The following is a 12,714-nucleotide window of genomic DNA, read 5'->3' as shown; positions in this document are numbered from 1 at the left end:
ACAATGACGAAGCTGTGCGTCATACATTTACAACTGATGACTTATTATATTCTCTTTTTCTTTACCACTTACTGTCTTCTAGAAGGTCAGTTATATCCAGTTGTTGGGTTGGAATAATGGTGTTAAACATCTTGAAGTTTTTTCCATTTCTTGGCATTTGAATAATCAGGCAAGAGGGAACCTAGTGGAAAACAGGGAGATATATATACACAATAACCTTGTTTGCATTCAGTGTGTGTCATTTCCTAGTGCATTTAGGTGGCATGGCTATTTAGGGATACAATTTGGCTTATAAAATTTGTAACACCTATCAGGCCAGAAACTTACCTTCAACGCTATGCTGGAAAAGCTGCTTGCAATATGTAATCTGTGGCCAAAAGTCCAACAGGTTTGCATTTTTTGCAATTGTTGATTCACTGTAACATCACATTACATGTAGTACTGAAATCACATTTACATAATTACATGCGATGTTGCAATGCGACCTTGTAATCATGTCATCATAATCGCAGTGCAGCCCTAGCATCACACCTTACATCCTTTCATCTATGGAAATAAATCTGAATTATGACTCCTTGTCCTTAGTGATATGTCACATTACAACAGCCCAAAACAAGGAGATCATTATGAATGAAATATTATCATCATAGACCATTCTAATAAATATTATCAAATACTATTTTGACCAATAACCCCCTATAGAAGAGATCTGATTGGATAATCTACATTGACCAAAAAATTGTGCAAACTAATCAAACATGTGACATGAAATTTATATCATACTATTTTTGATGTATCTTCTTTGCCTATTATCATTAGATAGTTTAGGGTGCCCTGAGCACACACTTTTTTACAGTTTCTCGATCTGCCCTTCTGTACCCGAAATATGTGGGTTTATATTTTGTCTGACAATTCAGGGAATCATATAAAATAATATAAAAATGGCAGAAGCTCACCTTGCTACTGTAACACTGATAACTGGGTGTTTGACACCTATACCCTAAGTGTCTGATAAAACAATGGGAAAATGAGAATACTACGGTGCTCAAAGTTATATGGATAACAATGATAAATACTTATTTAATTGGTTAAAATATAATCTTAGCCTATTAGTGAGGTCACAGGGCCCTTGTGACTCACCTAAGGTTGTTAATGATAAGCACAATATAAAAACAAATATAAGGACCTGTCAATTGCTGCTTGAGAAGTTAAAATACAAGAAGCTATACACACTTTTGGGTGTAATAGTATAGCGAGTCAGACAAAATTAGAGGCAGTATGTAACTTGTAGTCCTCCCATTAGAAAGCACAGTTTTTGTCTTTAAAGAGTACCTGTCAACAAGTAAAACTTTTGCTATGTTATTCCTTATGTAATGTTATGCATATTTGCCTTATAGCTAAATAAAAAAATAAAATAAAAAAGTGAAAAAGTGGCCACTAGGGGTCTCTGTCCTGTAGCGTTTAGCAGGCCCTGCATAGCCTTCTCCGAAAGTGCTGGTGGGGCGGGACATGAGCATGGCACTGCATATCTCATGCTCCCTGCCTGTCAATCATGCATGCGGGAGAGAGACCCTACAGCAGAAAAAGCTCACAGGCAGTGAGCAGACTTTATAAAAGGCATAACTCAAGAAATAATGGGTGAAATAAAAAATAATTTGAAAGTGCGTGGGACTCAGCATGAAGAGGGGAACAGACAAGGAAGAACACAATCCCTCTTTACTTGGTGGCACAATAGCCGATTATGTTCCACCAAACAACTGATCAGGTTTTACAACATAATAATTAGACCTTCCAATATCTTCATAAAGGTGGTATAGTGCTCCAGTGTCACAAATATTATTGCACAAGTGCCCACAGTCTTAATAGGCAGTATATTTATTAATGCACAAATGCCCAGGTTCGGATAACAAATGTACCAGATAAATCACTATTGCACAGATGTCCTAAATGTTAGTGCAGGAAAAGGATTATTGCACAAATGTCCGATTCTTTATTGCACAGTAAAACAGATAATGCACATATGCCCACAGTTTCAATATGTTATATAATAATCTCTTCTCCACTGAAATAAGAGCCCACCAATAAAGGATGGTGCACTGCACCTCTCAACTATCCTTGGTACATGGAGGTCCGGACCGAGGTCGTGGGGTAATAGCAGCCGGCGTGATGAGAATGCTGTCATCTCGCCGCTCTGAGCACTTTAGCATGCGAGAATGGTCCTGTAGCGGTCTGCGCCGCTTGAAGTTAGTTCGTGGATAATAGCAGTCTGTGCCGCTAGAGGTTAGTTCACAGATTATAACGGTCTGCACCACTGTGTGCTAGCCTGGATCAGCAGTTAAGCGACTTGACTGTGCAGTACAGGGGAAAAGTCCTGTCCAGCATCCTTGTGCAAATTTGGTGCAGCCTTCTTTTAATTGACAGGGCACTATTTTTCCCCATATCAGCATTTAATTCAAATATAAAAAATAGATAAAAAGCAGCAAAAGGAGGGAGGGGGGGGGCTGGGTGGTTGGGGGAGTCCTTAAATTATACAACAAGCAGCAGATAATAAAAATAAAATGTTATTCTTATTATTTGCTGCTGAAGAAAGGACCTAAGGTGATCCTGAAGCGCGTACAGACCCCCCTTCTTTTGCTGCCTTTTATCTACATTTATATTTGAATGAAATGCCGAATTGGGGGAAAAAGTGCCCTGTCAACCAAAAGAATCCTACAGATTTGCACAAGGACACCAGCCAGGACTTATCCCCGTACTGCACAGTCACATCGTTTAACTGCTGGCCCAGGATAACACACAGTGGCGCAGACTGCTATCATCTGTGAAACAACCTCTAGCGGCGCAGACTGCTATTATCCACGAACTAACTTCAAGAGGCGCAGACCGCTACAGGACCATTCTCGCACGCTCAAATGCTAAGAGCGGCGAGATGACAGCATTCTCATCACGTTGGCTGCTATTACCACATGTACCAAGGATAGTTGAGAGGTGCAGTGCACCATCCTTTATCGGTGGTCTCTTATTTCAGTGGAGAAGAGATTATTATATAACGTATTGAAACTGTGGGCATATGTGCATTATCTGTTTTACTGTGCAATAAGGAATCGGACATTTGTGCAATAATCCTTTTACTGCACTAACATTTTGGACATCTGTGCAATAGTGATTTATCTGGTACATTTGTTATCTGAACTTGGGCATTCGTGCATTAATAATTATACTGCCTATTAAGACTGTGGGCACTTTATGAAGATATTGGAAGGTCTAATTATTATGCTAGAAAACCTCAGAGACGACTGATCAGTTGTTTGGTGGAACGTAATCAAAATTTTTCTGGGCTAGCCAAAGGTCCTCTTTAGGGTTGCCATATTTCATTTTTGCATTTTTATTTTTTTCTCCTGCATGGCCAAAAGAGGGCTTGTTTTATGAGGGAGCAATTGTAGTTTGTTAACAAAACACTAATTTTACCATAAAGTCTACAGCGCAACCAGAAAAAAAAATTGTAAAAATTATAGTTATTCTTTATTCTGTAGGTCAATATGATTACAAGGAAATCCAATGTATATAGGTTTGGCTGTATTTTACTGTTACAATTTTTTTTACCATACTGATTTTGATATTTTTTTAAACTTTTTTTTTTTTTTAATTACTTTATTCACACTTTTTTAAGTCCCCATATGGTACTATTTTAAGCAATTGGATTGCTACTTGTACAGTCTGCCTTAGGAAGCGTTTGGAAAAGACCTCTGGTCACCATCTTAATTGACCAGAAATGCAGCACTGCAGAGGTTTCAATCAGACCCAAAACCCTCTGTCTTTTTTAAACTTTTAGTTAATGACAGACATCATTGCTGATGTCAGTCATTAATCATAGCAGCAAGTACTTACCAGGTATAAAGAGAGCTTAACATGTGAGCACGCTTCATGAAGCCTAAGTGTGCACAAGGTGTACGTGTACATCCTGTGTGGGTAAGGGATTAATGATGCTAGTAGTATGATATCTTACTTCTGTAAACTTGAGATCACCAGTAACCATGGACCATTCCAGCAACTGCTGCACAGAGGGTACATCCACTGACTGCTTCCTCTCCATGAAAATTTGATAGAACATACAACCTTGAGGCTTCTTTTGTGGTGTTCTACAGAGCCATAAGACAGATTTAAAGAGCCTCTGTCACCCAAAGGCTGATCTTGGACAGACAATTTTAGAACAATGTAACAAAGAACATTCCTTCATCCACATTTTCTTCCCACCCTTGATTAAACAGTTTTCAGCCAACAGTTGTGGTGTGGTACTTCAAGAAGACAGAGATAGAAAACACAGAAGAAATGTAGTCAAAATATGGGAAAAGAAAGGATCAGGATAAAAACTAATAGATAAAGATCCACAAATAGAGGAAACTAAAAACACCAAAAGCAAGATCAAAAGTTATCAGCACAATACACTACTGACCCCCAAAATAGTTAATAAAATACCTAATATGAAAGAGGGGTTCTACCCTAAGGACTTGGAATAAGCGGTTTAGAAATTCTTCAGGATCTAAAAAAAAAACAAAAAAGGTTAGATCACTGACTTTGTAATGGGTAAACTAAAGACCAGAAGTGGTAAATACTACTTTTATCTCTGAATATAAATAGGATAAAGGTGACAGAGTAAAAAATAAATAAATACTGTGCACACTATTGAGGGCCAAAAATAACAATTTACACACTAAACAGAATGCACATGGACAGAGTAGATGCAGTATAAAAGCAATTAAAAAACAGCATACAATATATTTTAATTGTTTTTTTTATTGGGTCTATTTTGTACTTGTGTTGTAGTCGGACAGTAAAGTATTTGTTATTTTGTTATCTTTGTACCTCAACAAGGTACACAGTCTTTTTTGCATACCTATTTTTTCTATTGGTATTCATACTCTATATTTTGGTATGCAGCACCTGCTTATTGTTTTAATTTAGTGATGGGTGCCTATTCCCTTTATTGCCTACTTTAATTCCTGATACATCCCCATTAAACTCATCTGACCACATTTTTACTGTCACTTGAATAGCGAGACCATCCAATATAGTTCATGGACAGCCAATCTACAACCTGTTCCAAATTTTTATGCAAATTCTATTTAAGTGTCACAAAGATTAAATATTTAGTTTTTCAGCTTAACTCATGGATGGCATTGTGTCTCGGGGCTCTTGATTACTGAAAACAAATCTCGGACACCTGTTAGATTGCCAGGTGACCCCAATTTAAGGAAAAACTACTAAAGGGGGGTGTTCTACATTATTAAGCACAGCACTATTTTCAAGCAATATGGGGGGGAAAAAAAGGATCTATGTGCCAAAAAGAGTGAAATCGTTCAATGCCTTGGATGAGGTATGAAAACATTAGATATTTCACGAAATCTTAAGTGTGATCATTGCACTATTAAGAGATATGTGGCTGATTCAGAGTACAGATGGGTTTGTGCAGATAAAGGCATATTGAGGAAGATTTCTGCCAGATCCATGCATCTGATCAAGAGAGCAGCTGCTAAAATACCATTACATAGCAGCAAACAGATATTTGAAGCTGATGGTGTCTCTGGAGTCCCACAGACATCAAGGTGCAGAGTCCTCGAGAGTCTTGCAACTGTGCATAAACCTATTCGGCCACCACTAACAAATGCTCACAAGCCGAAATGGCTGCATTGTGCAGAAAAATACATGAAGACTCATTTTCAAACAGTCCTGTGCACTGATGAGTGCCGTGCAACCCTGGATGGTCCAGATGGATGGAGTAGTGGATGGGTGGTGGACGGCCACATTGTTCCAACAAGGCTGCAACGTCAGCAAGGCGATGGTGGAGTCATGTTTTGGGCCGGAATCATGGAAAGAGAGCTAGTCGGCCCCTTTAGGATCCCTGAAGGTGTAAAGATGACCTCTGCAAAGTATGTGGAGTTTCTGACTGGCTACTTTCTTCCCTGGTACAGGAGGAAGAACTATGCTTTCCGTAAAAAAATAATCTTCATGCATGACAATGCCCAATCTCATGCTGCAAATAATACCTCTGAATCAATGGCTGCTATGGGGATAAAAGGAGAGAAAGTCATGGTGTGGCCTCCATCATCCACCGACCTCAATCCTATTGAGAACCTTTGGAGAATCCTCAAACAATATATCTATGAGGGTGGGATGCAGTTTACATCCAAACAGCCACTCTGGAAGGCTATTTTGACATCTTTCAAACAAGTTCAAGCAGAAACCGTCCCAAAACTCACAAGTTCAATGAATGCAAGCTGCTATCAAATATGTCCTATGATAAAATGCAACGTTAAAATTTTTTTAAAGTTTAAATGTTGTTAAAATTTTGATTGAAATAGCTTTTGATTTCAGTAAATATGCTGCAAACACAACACATGACAATTTTTAGTTCTTATACCTATAAACACCTATAAAAGTGTTTTAAAACTTACTTTTGAGTAGGGATGCACCGATATATCGGCGGCCGATACATATCGGCCGAAAATAGCTATTTCGGCAAAATGCCGAAACAACTAAAAATCTGCCGATAATGACCACCTCCCCTGCCCGCCCACAGCACAAGTTACAAACACTGCCAGTGGCAGAGGCACTCGTGGGCGGTGCAGGGGGGGCCGGCCGCAACATCTGGGGGGGGGGGGGGGGGGGTTTGCGCTCTCCGGGATAGGAATACTTCTATTTATGTGCCCGGGCCGGCTCCTGTGTGTGGCTACAGGCGGGGGCCGACCAGCGCATATAAAACCTAATACTGTATACTAAAAACCAGGGGGCCTCCAGCTGTTGTGAAACTACAACTCCCAGCATGCCCGGACCGGCAAAGTCTGTCCGGGCATGCTGGGATTTGTAGTTTCACAACAGCTGGAGGCCCCCTGGTTATTAGTATACAGTATTAGGTTTTATATGCTCTGGCCGGCCCCCGCCTGCAGCCACACACAGGAGCCGGCCCGGGCACATAAAAAGAAGTATTCCTATCCCGGACATCCCTGTGTCCCGAAAAATCTTTTCGGGACATAAGGATGTCCGGCAGTCACTCACCATTCCCCGGCTTCTTCCTGCGATCCTCCCGCGATCCTCCTTCGGTCCTTCGCTTCTTCGCCTCTATGGTCGTATGCACGGGACGTCACTGACGTCCCGTGCGTACAACCATAGAGACGCAGGAGGACCGCAGGATCGTCACAGGAGAACGCACGCCGGCCGGGGCCTGGTAAGTGACCGCGTCATCTTGTTCAGTGTTCCGGTCACAGCTCCTCCGGTCCCGGCACCTACTGCTATGGTCCATAGGCCATAGCAGTAGATGTGACCCCGGCCAGAGGAGCGGTGACCGGATCACTGTGGGGGCAGCAGTACAGACATACAGCTTCCAGCCATACACTGTATATGGCCGGAAGCTGTATGTCTGTGGGGTGGGGGAGCTGCCTAATATTGTGGAGGGGGGGGGAGGGAGCTAAATATTGTGGGGGGGGGGGGGAGCTGCCTAATATTGTGGGGGGGGGGGAGGGAGCTGTCTAATATTGTGGGGGGGGGGGGGAAGGGAGCTGCCTAATATTGTGGGGGGGGGGAGGGAGCTGCCTAATATTGTGGGGGGGGGGAGCTGCCTAATATTGTGGGGGGGGGGAGCTGCCTAACATTGTGTGGGGGGAAGCTGCCTGAAATTGTTGGGGGGGGGGGGAAGCTGCCTGATATTGTGGGGGGGGGGGAAGCTGCCTGATATTGTGTGAGGGGTGGGGGGAAGCTGCCTGATATTGTGTGGGGGGGGGGAAGCTTCCTGATATTATGGGGGGGGGGGGGAGCTGCCTAATATTGTTGGGGGGAGCTGCCTACAAATGTGGGGGGAGCTGCCTGATATTGTGGGGGGTAGCTGCCTAATATTGTTGGGGGGGAGCTGCCTGATATTGTGGGGGGGGGGGGGGGGAGCTGCCTACAAATGTGGGGGGAGCTGCCTAATATTGTTGGGGGGAACTGCCTAATATTGTTGGGGGGAGCTGCCTACTATTGTGGGGAACCTGCCTACTATTGTGGGGGAAATGCTGACCTAATTTGGGAGCCTGCCTACTGTTGTGGGGGAGCTGCCTACTATTGTGGGGGAGCTGCCTACTATTGTGGGGGAGCTGCCTACTATTGTGGGGGAGCTGCCTACTATTGTGGGGGAGCTGCCTACTATTGTGGGGGAAATGCTGACCTAATTTGGGAACCTGCCTACTGTTGTGGGGGAGCTGCCTACTATTGTGGGGGAGCTGCCTACTATTGTGGGGGAGCTGCCTACTATTGTGGGGGAGCTGCCTACTATTGTGGGGGAGCTGCCTACTATTGTGGGGGAGCTGCCTACTATTGTGGGGGAGCTGCCTACTATTGTGGGGGAGCTGCCTACTATTGTGGGGGAGCTGCCTACTATTGTGGGGGAGCTGCCTACTATTGTGGGGGAGCTGCCTACTATTGTGGGGGAACTCCCAACCTAATGTGGGGGAGCTGGCAATCTAATGTGGGGGAATCTAATCTAATCTAATGAGCGGAGCGCTGCATTTTACCAGAAGACGGGGAGAAGTCATTTTCGGTATCGGTATCGGCCGGACATTTTTTTTTATTTCGGTTTCGTTTCGGTTCTGAAATTTCCATTTCGGTGCACCTCTACTTTTGAGGTTTGTTCAATAAAATTTGAATTTTACTCTTAATAGTTGATAACATGAGAATTATGCTGACTGTTATTTACATCAATTATTCAGGTAAATGAGAAAAATATAATTTGCATAATAATTTGGAACAGGGTGTAGATGTGGACTGATAACAGAAAGCTAGTTACCTTTTTCCTCATTAGTGAAGCCAGTGCTCTTTCCTGCAGCTTCCAAAATCTTCCTCAAGGCCATCACTTTTGTGGCACAAACATAGCCATTTCTAAACAGGTACAATATGGGAAATACAACAGGTGATGATAATAATATGTTAATATTAAATAAGTATACAATTTTCATACTTTAGCTAACAAATTAAAGACAATACAATTATCTGGTCTGAATTTGCAACAGAGGCTCTGAAAGGACAGAGTTTCACTGGGTGTAGCAGTACCGGAGGCTATATGGCAGCAACACTGTATTTGGATAGGGGATGAGGTGTCTAAGGGCGGAGTACTCCTTTAAGGACACAGCTCATTGTAGCCTTGAGGACACAGCCAATTTTCATGTCTTTTTTTCTATTCACCTAATAAGAACCATAACTCTTTCAGTTTTCAATCCACAGACCCCCTCAGCCCAACCCTATATAAGTAGTAGTTAGCTACACATGGGCCATTTCTTTCCTAGCAGCCTCCCAGTCTGACTGGGAGAGCATGGTAAGTGAGCTGTAGCATCCTGTTCACACTGGTGTGGTGCTGTGCGGCGTCCGTTGCTGCCGTGGCGCCGTGTCTGCGGGGAGGTGCGACCCATGGACTGGTTTGAGTGGCATTGGGGCCGCTCTGCCAGTTGGGTCGTTCCCCCCGTGGGTACTGGTGTCGCGGCGGTGGTGGTCGCCGCCCAGTGCTACGCCATTTTATGCTAGGGACGTTAGGGACCCACTCTTTTTGATCAAAACGTACATACTAACAACCTGTTAGTTTTTGATATTATGCTGAGAAGCAATTAGATCATTGTGCAAGATTGTAGATGTGCACCATGTCTGTCTTCTACCTGAATCCATATTAGAGGAGGAATGAAGTGACATTGGAGGGATCAAGAGGGGGGGGGTAAATGGTACAGGGGGTGTTAAGGTGTGATTAAACGGCACTGGGAGAATATCCTGTAATATTGCTTTTTATTATGTTTTAAAGGTAATTACACTCTGGAGTGAGTAAAGTACAGTATTCCGTCATTAAGAAAGATTTTTGGACCTTTTTTTCCCCAATAGGGGACATCTCTCAAAAGTTTTTTCCTCCCCGTGAGTGTCCGCTATTGTAAGATTGAACTGTATTTGTAAAATTCTTTCTGTGGGATAGAGAACTTAACATGGATGGATTGAAAGTGCATCAATTGACCTTTAGCAATAAGGTCATGTTCCCACAAAACCCCCACAAGGTCTCCATAGGCCAAGGTCTAGAGAAGGTAAAAAAGTTGGAACAAAAGTGAGGGGAAGCTCAAGGTAATCTGCTACATCTGTAGAGGGTGTTTGAGAGCGATATCATTGCAAAGCTCTAAGTGATGCCCTCACTATCGAACTCTGACAACTCCACACTATGCCAAAAGGAAGTCAGGAAGACAACATTCACAGAAACTTGTGAAGTATAAAAGTGTTTTCAATTTGTACCCATGGGTAACCAATGTAGCTACCTTGTAGAGGATTGCCAATGTGTATGTTGTTCTAAGCAGACAAGGGTCAACAAACTAAAAAAAGTTAAGGAGAAGAGCTTGGGTTTTTGATTTGTTGAGATGATAATAGGATAAATCTCCAAATCTGCAAATTAAGTCATGACTGTCATCATGGATTGTATAGGGCTGGTTAATGTGAGAATCACTTCATCTGCATATAGCGAGATTACACGTTTTACCACACTAAGGTTTACACCAGATAAAATGAAGTAGGACAGAGGGCACCTCTGCTATCTGCCATTGGTAACATTAAGCACCTTTAACAGTGCGCTGTGCACTGTTAAAAACTGTGGCCGGGGGGCGAGTGCATAAGGAGGAAATAGCAGAACAAATGGGTCCCGAGAATCCCATCCATAACCATGTAGGACTGAGAACACATACAACCAGCAGAGCTAGTTTAATGCCTTCTTGACATCTAAGGCAGGGGTGTGTGTCACTTCCAAATAGTGAAATATGTTGAGAAGGCACCGGGTATTATCTGAGGCTTGATGGCCAGAGACAAAACCAGCCTGATCATTCTTGATGACATTTTAAGATCCTGGTTCAGGAGAGGTATTGGAATGTAGTTTTGGGGCTGGTCAGTTGATTTACACTGTTTGGGTAAGGTAACAAGCACCTGTACGTTCTCTTAAGGGAATTTCCATGCATCTGTAGCAGTTTGGCAGAAGTCACACAGTAAGGAGATAGGACCGTACCAAAAGTTTTTTTTTTCAAATCCATTTAGGCCAGAAGCCTTATTAGAGGGGAGAGATTTGATTGTCAGTATCTCTTCCTTTGAAACCCTGCTGCTTAAAGCCTGAAGGTAGGATTCTAGAACAGGCAAATTTAACCGAGAAGGAAACAAATGAATGTCTGATTATTCTTCTGAAAGTGTGCATTTGTCACAGTCTTGTGTACATGTGGCTACAGTGTCCATTATCTTCCATTCTAATCATTTTTTGTAAAGAGGGTTAATAAACTGACCTCTCACGGCAGCTTTGTGACAATGAGGGTGAGGGTGATGTGGTCAACATCAGAGTCCCTATAATAGTGAAAGAACTCTAGAAGGTTGTTTTTTTTTTTTTAAAAACAGGAAAAGGTGGGATGAGACAATAGGAAGGGGCTACTTTTCCACAGATACTTTGAAGATTTTTTATTTATTTATTTATTTATTGTGAAGCAAACAACAAATAGGACAAAATAACAGAAAAAGTCAATGGGGGAACATGTTTCATTAGGTGTCTATTGTAGACAAAGATCTACCCCTTTACACTGCTTGTCTAATTTACACTCTTGCACAAGATTTACTAGAGTTGCGCACGTCCTTTGATACATTTTGTGCAAATATTGAAAGCCCCCCCCCCCTCGCTCTACCGTGCACTCCTTCTCTACCTCACACTTCACAGAGCTGTGGCATTGTACACATAGCTAGAAGTGCCGGAGTAGCAGTGTGCGCCAAACAAAACTCTGCACAATAGTAAAATCATAAATCTTTATAAAGTACACAGAGAGATTTTCAAAGAATTTTGCGGCAAAAAAAATAAATAAAAAAAAATAAAACTATTTTGGTGCGAAAAGTATCGACCACATTTTCAAAGAGCTTTATGCCGCAGTTCATGTCAGTTTTGTAAAAGTGGGCGTGCCCACGTATATTGTCTGCTTTACATGATATTTTCAAAAGGGTGAGAGTGCGGATTACATCAGAAATTTCACACCAGCTTTTTGATTGTAGTTTTATTTTTTGTGTGTGTGTGTGTGTGTGTGTGTGGGGGGGGGGGGGGGGGTGCTGGAGGTCTTATGTAAGTAATTATTTAAAAAAAAGAAATTATTATAAAAAATATATACCGTATTTATCGGGGTATACCACTCACCGGCCTATAACACGCACCCTCATTTTACCAAAGATATTTGGGTAAAAAAAGTTTTTTACCCAAATATCCATGGTAAAATGAGGGTGCGTGTGTGCGGGTGTATACCCCGATACACCCCCAGGAAAGGCAGGGGGAGAGAGGCCGTCGCTGCCCGCTTCTCTCCTCCTGCCTTTCCTGGGGTCTAGAGCCCTGCTGCCGGCCCTTCTCTCCCCCTGGCTATCGGTGCTGGCGCCCCATTGCCAGCACCGACAGCCAGGGGGAGAGAAGGGGCAGCGGCACCCATTGCCGGCACCGCTGCCCCGTTGCCTCCCTCCATCCCCGGTTGCATAATTACCTATTGCCGGGGTCGGGTCCGCGCTGCTTCAGGCCTCCGGAGTGCGTCCCCTGCGTTGTTGCTATGCACTGCACAGCGCGGCGCATAGCAACGACGCAGGGGACGCACGCCGGAGGCCTGAAGCAGCGCGGACCCGACCCCGGCAACAGGTAATTATGCAACCGGGGATGGGGGGGAGGCAACG

The 12,714-nt window shown here is 43.1% G+C and overlaps 1 protein-coding gene across 2 annotated transcripts in view; it reads right to left on the bottom strand.

The window, feature by feature from the left end:
* Window positions 1-12,714, bottom strand: part of LOC130277570 (ubiquitin carboxyl-terminal hydrolase CYLD-like) — a 64,318-nt gene that overhangs the window by 6,099 nt on the left and 45,505 nt on the right. For both annotated transcript variants that reach the window (XM_056528275.1, XM_056528279.1), the window contains exons 9-12: window positions 8,813-8,904; window positions 4,474-4,537; window positions 4,004-4,136; window positions 73-181 (exon numbers count right to left, since the gene is read on the bottom strand). In XM_056528275.1, coding sequence (XP_056384250.1) covers window positions 73-181; window positions 4,004-4,136; window positions 4,474-4,537; window positions 8,813-8,904 — 398 coding nt within the window. The remainder of the gene's footprint in view (window positions 1-72; window positions 182-4,003; window positions 4,137-4,473; window positions 4,538-8,812; window positions 8,905-12,714) is intronic.

This window comes from Hyla sarda, chromosome 1, assembly GCF_029499605.1.
Source record: "Hyla sarda isolate aHylSar1 chromosome 1, aHylSar1.hap1, whole genome shotgun sequence".
Classification (NCBI taxonomy): Eukaryota; Metazoa; Chordata; class Amphibia; order Anura; family Hylidae; genus Hyla; species Hyla sarda.
Note: the sequence above shows the minus strand (reverse complement) of the source record. Positions and strands in the feature narration are given on the sequence as shown.